General features: G+C 39.7%; 1 protein-coding gene across 2 annotated transcripts in view; it reads left to right on the plus strand.

The window, feature by feature from the left end:
- Positions 1-811: 811 nt before the first annotated feature.
- syt9a (synaptotagmin IXa) overlaps positions 812-20,180 on the plus strand; it is a 32,951-nt gene continuing 13,582 nt past the window's right edge. The window contains exons 1-4 of one of the 2 annotated variants that reach the window (XM_074667012.1): positions 812-1,147; positions 1,281-1,602; positions 14,446-14,938; positions 15,916-16,471. In XM_074667012.1, coding sequence (XP_074523113.1) covers positions 1,455-1,602; positions 14,446-14,938; positions 15,916-16,471 — 1,197 coding nt within the window. In that variant the 5' untranslated portion in view covers positions 812-1,147; positions 1,281-1,454. Of the gene's footprint in view, positions 1,603-14,445; positions 14,939-15,915; positions 16,472-20,180 lie in introns of both variants that reach the window. The other variant, XM_074667011.1, reaches the window with a different exon arrangement.

Raw genomic sequence — 20,180 nt, forward strand, 5'->3', positions numbered from 1 at the left:
TACTGTGTTGTCTTTATTAGCTGCTTCTTTGAACTCCCTTTCCCCAGCACCCTCATTAATGATTTCCTTAACATCCCTACAACATCAAAGGACCAGTTTATATCATACAAGATTACATCTCACTTATTCACACCAGATAAGCCAGTTGTCTTTGTAGTGAGGGTGTCACAAACTACCCTGCTTTACTTGTGTTTTGTTACTCAAAGTCAAGCTACTAGTAACACTATAGTGTGATGATATGCACCCTGCAACCGCAAAGAGTCTCTGCCTTATTATCGGGTATGTCAATCACTGAAATTAATGAGTAACTGACTGTGTGCTTTCACAAAGACTACTTACTGATCGGTACTGCACAACAGGACTGACAGCACAACAAAGCTCTCTCTGAGGTATTGACACTGATTGTCCCCGGAGAAATATCTGAAGCTGCTCGTTATAATTATGCCCAGAGTTCTTCACAAACGATTAGAAACAATAAAAATAAAGACGAGAAGATAAATAAGCGACCTCTCGCGCCTTCTCTCTGGGCATGCGCGGTGTTAATTTGTCATTAGTACAGTGCATGGCAAGACAAATCATGGATGTCACTGCAGATGAACACATAGCAGCGGTTGTTCCTGCAGGAACACGACGTGAAATGCTCACTGGAGAAAAAAGAAATCTCAGATGGGGAATGTTAGGACAGATACTAAATGGATTCTTCCTTGATTCATTTAAATTTATTATCATTTGCAACACTGTATGAGTGGACTTTCAGTAATATTTGGCTTGTTTCTTATGAAAGAATAATTTCACAGAATGAAAAAAAGGAAAAATCATGTCATGCTCTGATTGGCCACATGCAGGCACGTGCAACCACACCAGGTTTGTGGGAGCCGTGAAGTGATCAGCGTTTGCTACAGGTAGTACTGCTTCCTAACCACCATATCTCCCATGAAAGTGCATTTCTCCTCAACTTTCCTGCACTTGATACAATCCACGCTTGAATTTACTGCAAAGAGGACGGCGGAGGACCGCTTGGACAACGGGCTCAATGTAGCGAGAGTCCGGCTGTGAAGCGCGCGCACATTTCAGCACCTCGGACAGCGCACGGCGCCGCAGTGGCAATGCGTGGATTCAACCGGTGGCTTCCAACCAGAGCGGCAGTGTGAGGGAACCATTTAACTAACTGTACCACTACATTAAAGAAGAAACAAAAACTGTTCTTCCTCCACATGTGGGAAACGGTACACGCTCTCAGGATCACTTGGACTCGTGCTTTTTCCTTCTTTCTCACACAGGGCGCCGTGGTCGATTCCATCGTGTGGGTAGGCGTGCCGCTGGATGCGTGGTCCACTCCACAAGCAGTGCCGAGCAGCGTGGAATAGGTGACTGTCAGGCCGGCGGAGTGGTGTGCTGCTGGTGCTGCTGGTGGTGCCTAAGAGACCCCTCATTTCTAAGGATGCTGGTGGGAAATGCCTGGAGACAGAGATGACGAGATTTGTCAAAAGGCACTTGAACTCCTGTCAGATCTTTGTTCGAAGGGGGAAGTGCAGAACGAACACTGCTTGGATTTTATCTACTATTTCCGAGACCTCGCCAGGCCACGCTATTCTGATTCAGGTGAGGAATCATGTGCACGCTCGATTTAATGGGTGCATTTCATACACTGGAGTGAACCGGCATTTGACTTATTAAACAATCCGCTCCTAAAACTCAGCAGTGGGTCCACATAATTGTTTTAGGTGCACTTACAACCAAAGTGCTTTGCCCGGATTTCAATCTGCACCATTATAATGAACTCACTAATTATCTAGTTCAATTATATAATGTATCTTGCAACAAAAGAGCGCCTACGTGACTGCAGCCTCTTCTTTCATCAAAGAGCCAAATAAAATATCTAAGATTTAAAATTTTTACCAATGGTAAGTTCCGTTCGCTCTTCCTACATGTGTACTGATGCCAGCAGAGATGTCGTGAAGACAGTGTGACACATCGTGTTAAGGTGGGTGTACAGGCTGAATGAGTTGCGCTTATACCTGCGCTCGCCGGTATCAGTCGTGGTTCACTTGCAGTACCGGATCCCACAACTTCTGAAGTTTACGTCATACTTAATGCCTTATCTCGAGCCCACAGAAAATATTTAGTCAATGGCCCCTTTGAACTATATAACGCATGCAGAGTCATGTATTGATTTATTGATTCATTGATTGATCTCAGCCATCATTCTGTTACACCTAAATCATTAATGTGACTAACGATGATGAATATAGTGATTAATTAAGGTTTCATCATTAGCAGCACCTTGGCTGTATGTGTGTGTGTGTGTGTGTGTAAAAATGATATTTTAATAGCGCAGTATGCATAATGTGCCTAACACCATTTATTAAGTTTCCATCAGTTTGCTTTGTATTGAACATTGTGCATCTCATGAAAGACACCTACATGTCCAGCGCTTTTCTTCTGTACCCTCTTCCTCCCTTTGTAGCCCTTCTCTTTAACCATATCCACCAATTTCCTCCTTATTTCCTCAATTCCCTAATCTCCCAGCTCTCTCCTCTCGCCCTCATTCATCATTGGCCCACCCTGTCCTGTCTGACAGTTTGAAAAGTGGAATTGCAACAGCTGGGGCTGTGGTGGAGTTAGTTATCAGGCTGGCTAGCTTTACAAGATTCAATTTTAGCTTCATTTGACATGTGTCACCCAGCATGAAAGCAGCAGCCATAATAAAGTGACAAGAGAGTGTATCAAATAAGATGAAAGATGGGCAGGAGCCTCTACACCATTTGACCAACAGGGTGGACTAACAAACATTCTGGACATAAAACAGAACGCTGACTTTAATAAAAATATATACCAAAACGTATGTATTTTACACCATCTGTAAGGTATGTCTGGCTACAGAGAGATAATCTAGAAGATGTGCTTTGCAGTCAATGACTGATTCACATTGATCATTAAATATCTGTGATTTTCATCTTTGATTGACTGCTACTTCTTAGTTCTTGAGTTTGTCTCTTGCATCTCATACTTCCAATATTTTTTGTTTTGGTGTCTTGTCTCCTCTTTGTGAGACATTTTTGAAGTTGTAAGGAAGAGAAACTAGGACGGAGGGGAGAGATTGAAAGCTATGATCAGCACAATACTTCAACACAGAGCTGCGTGACTTTATATGACTCGGGTATCTTTGCGCTAAACTCTTTCAGAGGCCTCCACTCTCCTTAATCTTTGCCTCCAAGTGCAGAAAGAGTGTTGAACAATCTTTTATCATGATGGATTGTAAAAGACTCCCAGGTCAGACAAGGAGCAAAGACGCCAGGATGCTCAAATATATGTAATGAAAAGTAGCCTATGAACTGAAGCCAGAGACTCTGGAGCTCATCTTTGCACAAAGATTGGAAATAGGGATGGCGGGTTCGACTCAACCTAAGGTGTTGAAATACTTGCTTACCTTGTTTAAAGACTGTTTGAAATCTGCTCGATAAGTTTTGAGAAGTTGTTTTGTGGAAAAAAAAGCTTCCTGAAATCCAGCCAACATGTTAGTCTCTCATTAGTCAAGTTCCATTGTTCCATTTATTGAGACCTAAACTCAGCATAACTTAAACATCAACACTGTGCAGTGATTTAAATCCACATTATGTGTTTTATTTCAATTTGTTTTGAATTAGTCTTTGTTTATCCAAAAAAATAAAATAAATGAATAAAATAAAAATAAAAACAACTAGTTGAAAATAAGTATCTTTGTCACCATACAACTGGTTTAGTCTTTGATAAATTCAGAATCTGTCTTACCCTTCCCATGCAATTGAGGACACTTAACCTCTGTAAGGCCCCAGCCTGACATTTTCATGCTCACTTTTAAACAAATGAGATTAAATGAGTGTATTAATGAGGTTAATAAGTACAGGAAAGCAGATTTTGTTACCTCAGGACAGAAACAGGCTTTCTTTGTCCCTCCATGTTCCTCATGTTGCCATCCAATTAGTGAGCGAACATTCTGCGCTGCTAGTAACCAGCGTTCGTTAGGAGCCTGAGGAAAGCTAATCAGAGGCACTGGAATGTGTACTACATAGTTTATTTTAACTGTACTACAGCTGTGAAATAAGCACTTTCAAATAACTGCATTTCCAATAAATCAGTGTTCGCTCACAGTCATGAGCATATTAAGGCAAATAATATCTCGGAGGTAGAAGTTGCAGATATTGCTTTTTCAGCACTCGCCTGCCTCCTACACTATCCACCTTTAAGGGTCCTGTGCTCTAAAATTGCTTCACTCTCTTTGTTGTGATGCAGTCTCTGAATCTTCCAGATGTCTATAGATTCTCTCTGACAGGCACTCGGGCGACCTGCCAAGCCAACTGTGGGCTCAGTGTCCTCAGATGGCAAGTCCCTCACTTTCTCCGCATTATTCTCCCAAATCACACGTCCTCTGGTATTCACAGAATTTCAGAGCACAGAAAGGACAGTTTGTCTGAGTTGCTGTGTGAGGTCTTCTGTCAGCGCCCACACATGGAGCTAGTCCTGCAGTGCTGTTGAATTTAGGATATACATAATGCAGGATGCCAAACCATTATTGTCAAAACTCCTGTCACTTATTGTCAATCATAATCTCTCTTTTTTTTCTTAGCATTTTGAATACTTGCACCCATTTGAGATGATGTAAGAGCTAAACTGCATCATTCACCCTGTAATAATATGAGTTAATTAACCACACAAACCAAGCTCAGTCTAGACTGCAAGTCTGTCTGGGGTGCACTCTAATCCCTCTACCAATCTCCAGCAGTGACTGAATGCTACTTTCAAACAGGCTCCTTATCATCCAACAACAGTAGGAGCAGAATTACAGCCCCACCCAGACAACTCCACTTCTATCAGGCTACACTCTTGTTGAATAGATCCACTTCTCAAAAGTGTTAGAAAAATAAAATGAAAATATCATGTGATGGCGTCTCCAAACCTGTATGTCCTTACATTTATAACATGGTGTTGTCTTCTTTATCATCATCATCAAAATCACAATTATAGTTGCCAACGTCCCTTTTATTATTATCATTATCATCATTATAGAAATTATCATTAGTATCACTAACAACACCATAATTATAGTTGCCATTATACCTTTATCTTCATCATTATCATCATCATCATTATTATCATCATCATCATCCTCATCATCAACATTATCATCTTTATCCTCATCCTCATCATTATCCTCATTAGCATCATCCTCATCATTGTCATCATCATCAATGTCATGATCAACATCATAATTATAGTCGCCATCCTCGATTTATCGTCATCATTATCATCATCATCATCATCATCATCATCATCATCATCATCATCATCATCATCATCTTCATCATCATCTTCAACATTATCATCATCATCGCTGTCAAAATCAACATCATAATTATAGTTGCCATCCTCCCTTTATAGTCATCATCATCATTATCATCATCATCATCATTATCATCATCATCAGTCATTATCAACATCATTTTTATCCTTGTCATCATCCCTTTTATTATCATCATCATCATCATCATCATCATCATCATCATCATCATCATCATCATCATCACAGTCAGATGTAGGTCGTCATCATATATCATTATCGCTAACCTCACTGTTGTCACTATGATCACCTCCAAAATTGGAATCATCACTGATCATCAAATTATTATTACTGTCATAACAATCAAACATTAACATTTTTAATGCTATGGTTATCATATTTGTCATTATAATAGTCATCAAGCATCAAGAATTTCTTCATTTTTGTCATTATCATCGTCTTTTTTATCATTGTCAAATGGCGATTTGCCACAGTCTCAGTATCACTAACATCAATATCATAGCTATCACATTTACCAGTAGCATTTATCATTAACTGTGGAGTTCATTATTAAATCACTGACAGTTACTGTATTTTTAAATGGCATTATAGTTGGGTTGTACTTGGTTACAGTGCTTGTCATATACACTCTTGCAACTTTGTGGTAAACTTGAGGTAAATTTGAATCCTTTTGATTGGGCTCTTTATCTCCCTTTTTTCTTTCTTTCTTTCCTTCTTTTTTTGACAATAAATAAATAAATAAATAAATAAATAAATAAATAAATAAAAACAATTTATAATATCCGCATGCTGTTTTGCTTAACTCTGATGTCTTTAAGGTAAAACAAGGGGAATAAAAGTGTGGTTACTTGGGAAGAAGTCGTTACTATCTCATAGCTCAAAATACGTAATTCAGTTCATTATTATGATAAATGTAATCACGCTCATTATACACTAATTAGGTTCTCTAAATTATTATTTTCTGCACAAAATCCATAACAATCTCCATTAGCAACGACAGATGGGTTTGTAATCCCTCTGATTTATGACTGAAGGCGACTAATAGCCTGTTGCACTGTCAGCACATATGCCTGTATCACTGCCCCTGCACAGAACAAGGCTCAGCCCAGAATAGACATGGTCTGGATAATACAGCAGGCCCATGTAAAACACTCTGTGAAGGATTGCGTTCATTTAAAAAGAACAAGGAAGAAATATAAAAGATTAAAGATAAAGTAACACATGTTAAATTGGGGTAAACATCAGTTTTAATGTACAGAAAATCTGTGATACAAGACTCAATGGCAGACAGACTGAATATGAACAACATTTGCCTCAATAAAACATGCTGCTCTACAGATTAATAATACATATAACAGTGACTGGGCTGGTTTCTTTTAAAATTAAAATTAGCATGCACTTTCAACTACAGATCTGTCCGGTCAGCCTCAAACCTAAAAAGAAAACCACCTTCTTCTTGCATGAAAGTTGTTGCTGGGCAACAGTTCACTCCTGCACATGAATGTTTACATCTCAGTCAAACAACGTCCAGTATTTGAAGAAAAATCACAGTGTAACAGCATTTTCTATAGGCGCTGACTTTGCTTTGAGAGAACTCCGAACAATCACAGGAACCACTGAGACTGAATGTGAGGCAAAACTGAACATTTTACACCTTGAACATTGATCATTAAATTGAACATCAGTGTATACATCTACCACAAGCTGCATGGGTATTTTAATCAGTGATAAGTTTAGAGGCTGATGTGGTGCATATGATGCTGCATCATAAATTTATAAAGGTAAAAGACATCGAGGGGTTAGGGTATAAATATTTAAGCATGTTTAACCATGGTTCAAACATGCCTCTTATAGAAGTGAAAGAAAGTCCTGACTGCTCAGATCATTGTCCTGGATAGCTAGCTGTGATGTCTGTGCTATCCCCCTGCATCAAATTCTGCATCACATACTTCAGACAAAGCCAAAGGGATGCTGAGTTTGCAAAATCATGAGGCTGTTGTCTTTTTTTTTTTTTTTTTTTTTTTTTTTTAACAGAATGCCTTCTTTGTGTTAATACCCCCGGCTACAGCTCAGCGAGGAAACACTGTCCATGAATTTTGGAAGGGACCCATTTAATTTGTCTGACTCAGACTGTTGAAGCCTCATTTTAGCTTTGGCTCAACTTGAAAATGTTTTTCTCTTGGCCAGTTTGAAGAGGAGGAATAATTACAGTCTTCTATCTCAGGAAATGTGAGTTAATGCAGACTTGAAAAAAATGTGGGTTTGTTCATTTCTACAAAAAGAGGGGGAAATTAGGTGAGGAGCTTAAAAACTGAAAAAAGAGAATACTGTGGACCTGACATGCATGACAAAAAAAAATGAATTACTTTTATTTGTAAAGGACTTTTCAAAACACACAGTTCATGCTTTGCATAGAGGAGAAGGCGCTTGAATTGAAACACTGAGGAACTCGGGCACACATGCTACTCAGATACAAATATACATTTAAACAATGCTTGCATCTATCAAAAGAGCAATCACACACAACACAAGCAAGAAGCACAGACAAACAGAATTAATAAAAACTGCTGACTTATTGAGAAAAAAACAATGACCTGGCAAATCTCCTATCCAGAGGATGGCTTTTCAGGGTTTAAGAGCTACCAGTGCTACATACCACCACTTCCAGATTAGTAGTGAACAACAAAAGCCTTGTGCTGTGGTATCAAGGAGGATGTCAGTTAAAATGAGAGCTGTATATGCTGTGAGTCTGTTAAATATGCTAGTGCCAGGCCATCCACTTCATTGGAGACCCACAGAAACATTTAGAACTGATTCTGTAGTTAACAAAAAGTCATCGAGGAGAGGCAAGACTTGGGCAGATATGGGACGAACAGATAGTATTCATCAACAACTTAGCTGCTGCATTTGTCAATATGCTAATGGAGACCAATGCCCTTGAGGAAGTTGCAGCACACTAACGAAGAAATGACAAAAGATTTGTTCTGGAGGCTTAAGTTCTTATTGATGAAACATATGGAAGATATTTCTTATCTGAAGGAAACAAGACCAAATGTTTAGGGACTGAGGGTTTGATTGGAAATTCAGGTTGTCTGAATGACAATTGATGAAACAGAGGAAGCTGTGAGGTTGTCCAGTTGGACACTGAGGTGAGGCAACTGGGATGAGTGGTGACATTTTTTTATTTGTTTGTTTGTTATTTAGTTCAAACATAAAGTACAGATTTGTGTGAAAAGAGGTTAAAATGAAAAATGTGCTCCTGTTGGCCTCATGAACTGGAGCCTTTTGAATTCAGAACAAAAATTGCTATGCAGTTCATCATTTTACCATGCCATCACTCTCTTTCAACTGCAAAGCCACTATCTGTTGTGCTCTACCCCCAGGTGAATGTACGTGAAAGGTACAGCTTGAGTTTAGATTGAATCAGGATGAAGCGGGCACTTTATGGCCAATGTGCTAACTCTGTAACAGCTTGTCCTGCCGTGGACTGCTTTCAGTTCAGCTGTCATCTGGTTGTAAAATGTACTACAACAGTAATTATCACCTTCCTATGAAAAGTTGAGCATTAGGGGGAACAGTTGATTGAGGTCTTTTTAATTTTTTTTCTCTTAATATTTATGATGGATTCCTCATAGGACTGACAACTTTTTTCAACACAATGATGCTGAGCCACTGTGTCTGTTCTAGTTCTATTTGTCACATTACTAGCCCACTGTCAGGTGTCAAACCACAGTTAAAATTTGCTGGTTGGAGTCTGAATGAAAGGTTATTCTTGTGAATGGTGCGGGCACTGCCCATGCACATCTGTGTTACCTTTAATCTTCACTCACTGGCTTTCTACCATAGTGTGGCACCATTTCCTGTGTCCTGTTCAGTAACATCTTTCATCCTTCTTTTCATTTAAAATGTGACTGGCACTCCAGTGATTTTTTCGGTCAGCTGTGTCCTGGTTCTGTACACATTCCCTTTAACTTTAATGCACCAATCTGTGTTAACAGCAGGACATTTGCGTTCCTCCACTTCTCAAGGCAGGACGGCTCTACATGACCTCCTACCAGGCCAGGTGGAAGGATGAACCTGGAACAACATCCAGTGATGCTGGCTGCTCATTATTTCGTTCAGTAACACTTTACTTTAAAGGTCCACAAATTTCGTCACACTTAGGTAAAAAATAGACAAAGTTTTTTCTTCTTTCTTTGAAATTAGCACATAACTTCTTTAAAATAACGTTCAAATGTATTGTCACAAGTCAAAACTGGTAGGTTACTGATTTTTTTTTTACCCAGTTTCTTTTAAATTTACTCCAAATTGCAAAGTAAGAAGGTGACATTTAGAAAATAATGTATTTGAAATTAAATCACCTCACCACAAAATGTTTTTTAGAAGTATCCTGACGTTTATACTGTCTCCAGAGAAGCAGGTGATAAATAGCTGTTTAGTTCTTGAAAACAGAAGTTAGGTTCATTGTTTTCACTGATTACCTTTGAAGTGTTCAGTGAATAATTCAATTTCCCAATAAGCAGTTGATAGTTAGCTATTTGTTATTTAATTTCACCAAGTTTTTTAGTACCCAGTTTGTTGATATGCATAATTGAGGTCCCATGCAAAATGATAAACCTTTATGATTAGGCCTATAATGTTTTACATGATACAACTGAAGGCTTCAGATGAGATATTCACCAAGAGTGGGGTTCTAAATTGGCCTTACCTGATTGTGATAGACACCGAAAGTACAGCCTTACTGCAAAAAAGAATCTGGCCAGAAGTTATGAGCTAATTTACACCAAATTCTCATAAAATTTCAGGGGGAAATTTCAAAGAAATAAAAAAAAAACTTTGATTATTACCTAAGTGTGATGAAATTTGCAGACCTCTAAGGTAAAGTGTTACCTTTAATTATTTTTAATTCTTTTACTTCTTTGTGGATGTTTTGCTTTGATAACACAAGGATTTTTAAATAAATACTTAAATACTGTTTCATATTGAGACAAATGTTTCATCAAACTAATTTTAAGAGTCAAAAAGTTGTAATTGTCTAAAGAGAAAGTTTAGCCGAGTTAACGTAAGGAATATCAGCTTGCACTGTCTACAGGTGAGAGTACAGGGTAAGAAAGCAGAGGTGGAGAAATCCCTACCCTGCCAGCAATTCTCACACTAGTTATAAGATGAAAGTAATGTTCCCAATTCTTAAAATTCTTTAAATGATTTGAAATTCAAATAATGTAATAATCTTTAATTAACAGGGCAGCCTTATTGGGATAAGGGAATAGTACTCACTTCGATTAACTCCTTGGATTTTAATAGCATACAGCGAAGTGTACTTTGAAGAAGCTTCTAAAGCAGAGAGATCTGTTTTGATCAACACTAATCAAGAGACCTTCCATTTAATTCGAAAACAAGTTTCCAAATGAATGTCCCTGTGAAGTGTGATAAATTAGACATCAGCACAGTTCTGTTGCTTCAGATTCTGCGATTATCTTACAAATGAAGAATCTATTCACCCACTTCACTTGAGTAGAGATGATTCAGAGAGCCCTTGATGAATCTCTTGCTTCACACATCACCTCCCTTTTCCATGGCGACTCGCACACCCTGGGCTTGTGTAAACAAATGTCCTGCAGGAATATTCAGTGTCTCGTTTTCGAACCATAAACTCTTACTCTACACTCCAACACCTCCAGCTTCACGCATATCAGCATAAATGTCTGTTTCGGTTGACTGATGCCTCAACACTTTGTTTTCTAGTTGGAATATTTTTACAGAAGGCTCACTGAGGCTGGTTTGGTTTTATCACACTGATATAAAAAGAAGGGGCATAATTTAACCAAAGTGTGGTCTTTGCAGAAACTATTCAGTTTGCTTGGATAGACTTTTTATAGCTTCAAGAGAGGGGGTAGGGGGAGTCTGCACTGGTAGAATAGGGTTTTTGGGAAGTAAAAGAGCAGTGCACAGATTTTTTTTCCATTCTGAATAGAACAGAATAGAGTAGAATGTACTTTAATTATCCCTGAAGGGGAGATCAGGTGTTTTGCAGATGAAAATATAAAAAAAAATAACATAAAACAAGAAGTTGTCTGCCGACTCATCCTCCATTGATTAGAGAATTATGAAGCCTAATGGCTGCAGCCAGGAATGATTTTCTGTATCTCTCAGTCGTGCATCTTGGAGAGATGAGCCATCCACTGCTGCTGTTTCTCTGGTTCACCAAGACATTGTGAAGTGGGTTGTCACTGTAATTTATAATGATCTCTGCTTTCTTCAGTGAACATCTCTCCATCAAAGCCACCAGTGAGTTCAACCTGGTTCCAGTCAAAGTGCCAGCCCTTTTCACCAGTTTGTCCAGTAAAGTAGAGAACTTTGATGTTGAGTTGAAGTGAAGTTATGTCTTGTACTATCAACTGGCAAATGCCTGTGAATGAAGTGGACACTGTCCCTTTAACAGCATTCATAAAATATTGTTTTTAATGGTAACATGGTGAGCAATAGCTGAACTATCATGGTTGTGGAGCAGTGTATCACCTGACCATAAAAATGGACTTTTACAGCATTAAAAAAGCATATTTACAGACTGGTCCAAAAAACAGCTTGGGTCTAAAATGCTGATTTCTCTATCGGCACACACTGTATGGTGAGTGATTTTTTTCCAATCAGGTCACGTAACTGACAGGCGCCCTGTAGCTGCTTGAAGAAAAACTCACAACTGGTGTCATAGCTACGCCCACGGATTGGCTTTATTTCATGGTTTCAGGAACAGACAAGAGATGTCACGAAGGCTACGTCCATGTTTTACACAGTCTATGGTTTCAATCCATTGACATCATTAGCCTTTATGCTTAATGACTCCCTTATTAACTCTTTACATTATGTTGGAGCTACAGGACCCTTTGTTGACTAGTCTGCTGCAGCTTTCTCAGCTCAGCAGTTATATAACAGTTTCCCAATACGACTCCGATTCAGGATTTTCAGCTTGAGGTTTTACTGAAGAGCTGAATGTAGCATGTGTATCACATGAACAGTTAAGAGTATGGTAAGGCTACTAGATCAGAAGACTCTTAGTTTGACTCAAGGAGCGGAGAGAGAGACTGAGACAAGTATGTTTTGATGATCATCATATAGTATAAAGACACACACGACAAAAAAAAACAATTGCACAATAAACACACAGTATAAGCTTAACACCAATTCATAAATACAGTGCGTGCGATCACTGAGTTCTTCCCATGTAATTAAAGTTCAGTCCTTTTGTTCCCTCGGGGACGTGTTAGTGCAAGGCGTGAGTGCGTGAGTTGAGGGTTCGAGGACAAAAAAGAGAGAAGAAAGAATGAAATAAAGAAGGGCGGCTGCAAGAAGCCTCCTACCAGCCTGGCCAGAGCAGGGATGAGCTGCCTGGGGTTTGTGACCTAACCGATCATGGATTCATCACAGGCTCACAGAAGGCAATGGATTTATCACAGGCTTGTAGAAGTCAATGGATTCATCACAGGCTTGTAGAAGTCAATGGATTCATCACAGGCTTGTAGAAGTCAATGGATTCATCACCGGCTCATAGAAGTCAATGGATTCATCATAGGTTCTAAGCTCGCCATCAAACCGGTTCCAGAGTTTAATCAATGCGAATGTTCCATTGTTGGCGCTGGTTGTCGGCTTCCTGTGATTTTATGTTATGTTAGTTTAGTTGAAGTGAGGATAAACGGCAAAAATACACTTTAATGGATGTATTTCCCTGCAGCAATCGTCTCCAGAGTGTGCTCTATCAGCGATGGATTGAACTGTGTGTTCCCTTTCGGCATGCGCAGTTCTAATTTGCTCCGCCCGGTCACCTGACCGCATGACATACAGTGTGACATCATAACGCACCCGAGATTATGCCGAGAGGCAGATTGCTGAAGGTTTAATTTTACCTGGGTTACATGAACATACAAAGAAATGTACATAACTATTTCACAAGATTCCTCTTCAGTTCATTCAACATGGTACACAGCCCCTTATTTACAAAACATGAAGTAGAAAAATAACAATATATGAAAAAAGAAAAAAAATGTCACTAATGGGAAATTGCTTTGATTTACCAGCTGTTAGCATAGGCAAGGTTCCAAACAACTCAAACCACTGCTATAACCACTTTGAGACACTAGATGGCCTACTTCAGTTAAGAACATATCACAAAATGGTACATCAGAGTCACGTAACATATGATTTTTACTTATTTTTATTTATCTATGTCCAGAAATATCCAGATTTGGCAACAAATTTCATATTTATTTATATATCTATTAACTCAATAAGAAAACCTGGAAAGCCTACTTTTTGTACAAAGAAATTTCCCAGGAGGAATTGATACTGTTAAAGAATTGGGTTGATAAGTAAAATTGATAAGGGCACTGGTATCAATAAAATCTTATCAACACCCATCCCTAATGTAGACTTTGATTAAGTACTGGTCATGTCAGTTAAACTGCAACCTGTATAAATATACATTCATAATTTTTTTTCTGCCTGTGCTGGTGATGACATGCTAATCAGTGATACCCTCCATAAAGAAGAAACCCACTAACGTTAAAACCTTGAAACTCTCCATTCTTCAAAACTTCACAGAAAGACTTTTTCTTTGTTATTAAAATCAACCCACCCCCTTGACAGCATTAAGTTCATTAAGTCTGAATAAACAGACATTACTTCACATATTTGCTTCCACACATTTTTCCTTATCAGTAAACCCTTAAAAATTTAAGCTTGGGGTTTGCTCCACTTGGGAGGCAGATTTGAAGCTTCAGAGCATGATTCAGTATACAAAGTTAATCCTAATTAATCTTGTGAGGATTCTCTATGATAAAAAAAGTAAGAAGAGGTGAAAATAGCACAGCAGACTCTTTCTAATGTTAGAAATTTATCACTTTTATAGAGATATTAAGATACATTATGTTCCTAAAGACATTTTTCTCATGTACAAAACAACAATACCTGACGTAACCAGGACCCAAACATGTCAACATCAGAATGAAATTATTTTAAAAATGTTTTCAAACCTATTGAGATTAAAGTTTCAGATACAATAGTTAAGATAACACAAAGGCAAACTGAAACCCCGTCTCTCTTGTTTTTCACAGATATATCGGTGAGTCTTTTGTCGCTCGTAGTCACTGCCTGTGGCTTGGCTCTGTTTGGGGTCTCCCTCTTCGTCTCCTGGAAGCTCTGCTGGATACCATGGAGGGAACGTGGGCTCTCACCCACCACCAAGGAGCCCCATGGGCACCTCAACCCCAGCATGAGCCCCCTGCCCTCACAGCCTGCGCCCAGGCAGCCAGTCTACACAGCCGTGGACCCCCCAACACACAACCGCCGTGAGTCATCACAGGGCTCCATCACCAGAGAGCCCACTCTTGTTGCGTCTGAAGTATCCGTGGAGGGACCCGTGACTCCTCTATCACCACCTCCCGTCATGGCAACTCCAGAGGCGGCTATGAAGATTAGTCACACATCTCCAGACATCCCATTGGATGCTCAGAGTAAAAGTCGGGAAAACGGGGTTCACACCAACCCTCGCATGCAGAGACAGACTACGGAGCCTCCACCCTCTGGTCACTCTATGTCTGAAATGGGGTCAGTACAATGTGAATTCCTTTTCCGTGTTAAAGAATTTTTTTTTCTTTACAGTAGTATGAAAAGAAGTGTAAGGTTAGAGAAAGTCTGTGATTACAGTCCCTTTGGTGTGATACTAAAATATCTTGTCATTACCAGGACAGGCTGTTTGAGAGCTCTGAATCAGTCGACCTTCAACTGCAGACTGCATAAATGTCTTTATAATTGATATAAATGGTTTCCCAAGAGATGTTTTAAAACCTAAAGATCACAGTTGCCATATTGGAATGCTAACTAAGCATCACTTTTGGTAAACCTTCTGACAGACAAAGAGGTGGAGATGAAGCAAACAGTTTATTGAGGGATCTAGAGGGGGTTTCTAGACTTTGCAGCCAGCATTGAGGGACTGCAGGGTCTTGCACTTACAGCAGGTTGCCTCCAGCCTACAATAACATGCCAATCAAATTAACGTCTAAATGAGCCACCGTGTAAACACAGCAGATCACTGTCCAGAATGTTTATAGCTGTGGTGCTGACAGCTTGGTGACACGATTTATGAGATAGCAGCTTAAGTACAGTCACCATCACAGAAGAGCCACCTCAACAGTCTGAGCCAAAAAGAGTAATCCCAGTACTTTGGAAACTTCTCCAAGATGTGTCACCTGCTGTGTACTTTGAGTGTAAAAGGACAATTATGCACCCAGATTTTTTCTATTTTATCTGTAAAAACAGCCAGTGATCAGTGGGTGATTGATGATTCAGTTGTGAGGGTTAAGGTTTACTGGGGTTTATGAAAATGCAAATGTAAATTGCGAGATTTTTGTAAAGAGAAATCTTTGTCACACCATCTGACAAATCAACTACCACCTTCTACCTAGTGGCCCATCTAGGGTAAAGTACTCATCTAATGTGAGAGGACACAGACCTTGATGGCTTTTCAAACCCAACATGTGCATGTGATATACTGATGTTGGTTGTTGATTTTTTTATGCTCACAGACAAGGAACCATTCGCAGACACATGAACCTGTCTAACCCTGACTTCAACGTGGCCCAGTTCCAAAGGCAGGACTCCCTCACTGGAATGGGTTTGGGCCTGGGTCGCCTCAAACCTGAACTCTACAAACAACGCTCACTGGAAGGAGAGGATGGAAGCCGCAGAGGCGGGGGCTGTGGCCGCCTTCACTTTATCCTCAAATTTGATTGCGATCTTGAACAGTTAATAGTTAAGATCCACAAAGCAGAGGACCTCCCAGCTAAGGACTTTTCTGGCACCTCTGACCCTTACGTTAAGATCTACCTGCTCCCTGACCGAATGACCAAGCATCAGACCAAGGTGCACCGCAAGACGCTAAACCCTGTGTTTGATGAGGTCTTCCTTTTTCCTGTGGCGTACTCTGAGCTTCCCACACGCAAGCTGCACTTCAGTGTCTATGACTTCGACAGATTTTCACGCCACGACATCATCGGACAAGTGGTTGTAGACAACTTTCTGGACTTGGCAGATTTCCCCAGAGAGACAAGGCTCTGCCGGGAAATCCAGTACATGGCCACGGTGAGTCAGCAGTTCCAATAAAAAATGCATGTGTCATGACTCAGATAAGAATATTTCTTATTAATTTTGAACTTTTATCCAACAAAGTCTTATGTTTTATGAAGGGGAAAACACACAAGTTATATTAAGCCTGACAGATTTGCTGCAACTTTATTAAGACCTCTGTTTTTGGTCGTCACTTGGGTCCCTTATTTTATCACACAGTGTCTCAATGACGGTATAAATCAGGAAACAAAGTGGACTCAATTTTTTAATGCTCTGAGCTGTCAGCCTTCAAGAAAAGAGGGAATTGGCTTGCGACGTTATTAGGTCTTACTTTGAAAACATAGATTTTCATTTCCCTGTCAACGACACATCTGAGATATCACTACCCTTTTATACATTTGCTTTATTGCCTTTTTACTCTCTGTGGATTGGATCTGAATGTCTTTTTAAAATGAGTGTTTTATCTTTGGATCAATGTGGAAACGAGAAATGAAACACTACAGACGTAGGCCAGAGGCTGGGGTTAATTCATTTGTATAAAATAGGTGTTAAACAAAATCTCCTCTTTCTATCAAAACCATTATTACTGTGCACCGGCTGATAGAGGTGAAGAACATTTTTCATTAAGAAACACATTTACTGCATTTACCACTACTTATCTAAAGTCAGTGCTCTCTGCTGGGACCACCCATTTTTAAACATATGTTAATTAAATTCACAGTAAGACCGACTTAAAGGTCAACAGGATTAAAAGCCCACATTATTTTGTGTGTACGGTGTGTGTGTGTGTGTGTGTGTGTGTGTGTGTGTGTGTGTGTGTGTGTGTGTGTGTGTGTGTGTGTGTGTGTGTGTGTGTGTGTGTGTGTGTGTGTGTGTGTGTGTGTGTGCCCACCCATCCTAAGAGTGATGATATCTCCCTAACTCAGGACATATTAAGGGTTTGATCATATATTACGGTCTTGTTAGATGTAGTGACAACTTTATAATATTGAACAGTTCTGCACCGTTTAATGGCAACAATGCATGAACATTTATGTTCTTCAACTTATTGCTGTATTGATAGAAATCTAAGAGTGTCAACTTTAACTGCTGTAATGATCTTTTTTCACCATGAATTGCTAAAGTAGCATTAATTAGACCCTCTGCCATTGATTGTTGCGGACAACTCCTTTTATCCCAGGGAGGTCACTGGAGATGATCAATAAAGGACAGCCACTTAAAGAAAAACTATACTTCTAAAACATGGATGAATTCCCTTTACTCTAACCCTCAATTGTGTGCATGGAGACACAATTTTGCTTGGCAGGCAGATGCACAGACCTTGGCTGAAACATGGCAATAGAGCTAAAATAGGCTCCATTGTGAAAGCAAACAATAAGTCCACTAAGTATGACATGCCGTAGTCAGGAATGTCACCGTTAATGTGACTGTGGCTCAAGAAAAAAACCTACATTCATCTTGTCAGCTTTTCCTTTTTTTTACTGCATGTAGCCATCTTGATGGAAAAAAATACCACTGTGCTTCTCTGAGGCTTTTAAAAAACCTAAACAAAGCTAAGTTGATGGGTGGCAAGTCATATCCACCTCATGGCAAATAAAAAAAGCACCTGCACCCTTCAAGTCTGACCCACCACCCATTGGCTAAGCGATGGTGTTTAAGGGTCACTGCATTGAAAAAGCTGGCAGAGCTCTCCTGGAGTGTGTATGAGTCGTAACAGATCTGCAGGTGAAAGTGAGCTAGACAAGTTTGCTACAGCAGTGGGTCCCAAAGTGGGGGTTGGGACTAGAAAGAGTGATTTTGGATATCTTCCAAAACCAGAAACTATAAGCAGTTTCTTCCATCAATATGAAAGACAGACAAAGATAAGGGTTACATTTTAAAGAAAATGTATGCAAACAGAATGTGTTTGATCTGTTTGTCACATTTTCTTTACACAAAACCCCTTAGGTGACCAAGATAGGACAAAGATTGTTTCAGTGGCAACAGATTAATTTAAAAAGCACAATAGAATCAGCATGTACATATAGGTTTTCCAATTTTCTGCAGATTAGCAATCAAGTTTATAAGCACAGTTTTTGTCTGATTTTGGATTGGCCTATTAGTTTATTACAGTGGCAGGGAGCATCAATATTTTGGGGGTCGTAGGCTGAAAAGTATGTGCACTAAACTGAAGTTATTGCCAATTGTATGGCACTGGTCTACATTAATTTGATTCCTCAATTTAGATGCTGGTTAAAATTGATTAACGTCGTTATAATGGACTTCAAACTGTCCGTAAATGCTAAGCATGCAATTTGAAAAATGTGATGAACATTCAAAAGCACCAAGCGGTTCAGTTTGGTTCGTTTCGTTTCCACTGGCTTATCCTGGGACAGATCCCCAAATGACCAAGATAAAACTGTCCCACTTTTAGGGACCCTTCTGTTGGGGTGCCAGACCAAACTGATCTGATCCCAGAAGGTGGAGAAACAACACTGCAAACTGTTGATTGGTCGAAAGAATCGTAACTTGGCGTGCAACAGCAGCTGTGTTTCTCCTTACAGCCTGCTGTGAAACAAAGCTTGATTGTGCTTTGTAACAAAGATTCACACGAAGATCACAAAGAGGATAAGTTGCTGGATGTCTCCCATTATTGCTCATTGCCTGTGTTGTGTTTTTTCTTCTTCTTTGTGGGGTACACTGTGTCACGCTGCTATGGCGTCATGCTATTACATAATTGATGCAGCTATTGGCATCCGGCTTTCACACCACCTACCATGAGAGGGCACGGTTGGCTGTGGAAACCCAAACAGGATCAGGTTTAACCGATCCATCCCGTACCAAACCACACTGCTTGGTGGGAACGGGGCTAAAGACTATTGAAACTCAGAGCTTCACTGCACAGCATTATAGCTGTTTGACATCTCTGGTTTACCTGTTAGTTATTTATCAGATATAATCTGAGGTTAACAAATAGTCGGTCTGTTGCTGCACTGTCACAGTCTGATTGTTCAAGCTATTAGAAAATTGTAGAGTGAATAGATCATCATTAAACCAATGTACTGATCTCTGTGAAGTTAAAACACTCTCTTATGCAGCTTTTGTAATTGCAGCGGTAACTATACCCAGAACAATTCAGCAAACTGCTCATCTGAGCATGTCAGTCTCTTGTGTGTCTTACAAGCTGGGCGTCTTCTCCCTCAGCAGGTGTCCAGGTTAGTCTCCTGCAGCTCTGTTTCCCAGCGCTTATGCAAATGACTAGTCTGCAATGCAGTCATTTCAGTGTAATGAGCTTTGTCCCTTAATAACATGAATTTGTGCATCACTGATCCACCTGTCAATCTCAGCTAAATATAGCCACAGTAGTAATGTTGTGCATGTATTTCAGCCCGAGAAACAAACCTGTTAAAAGACTTGAAACTTGTGAACACATTTTTCTGGTTTGCTCTCAGTAAGAGAGGTTTGATTCTCATATTCACTTTCATGGTTATTCATGCCTTCATTCAGAATAACTCCTCGTGTTACTGTGGACAGATGGTGTTCCTGGTTTACCGGAGCAGAAGTAGATCCAAAAGGCAGCTGATGAACATATTTTGATGATGATGATGATATTCCCTCTCAGCCGTGTGCACACAAGACTGCCTCCCTAGACACTGGAAATATCTGACATCAAATCGCGTACACGTGAATCTGAGAGATGGCTAAAATAACCAGCCCAGGGAGGTACAATCCTACATTTAAGTTT

The sequence above is a fragment of the Halichoeres trimaculatus genome, unplaced genomic scaffold (genome assembly GCF_033239565.1).
Source record: "Halichoeres trimaculatus isolate MK-OKI-2021-1 unplaced genomic scaffold, fHalTri1.1 fHalTri1_scaffold_3, whole genome shotgun sequence".
Lineage (NCBI taxonomy): Eukaryota > Metazoa > Chordata > Actinopteri > Labriformes > Labridae > Halichoeres > Halichoeres trimaculatus.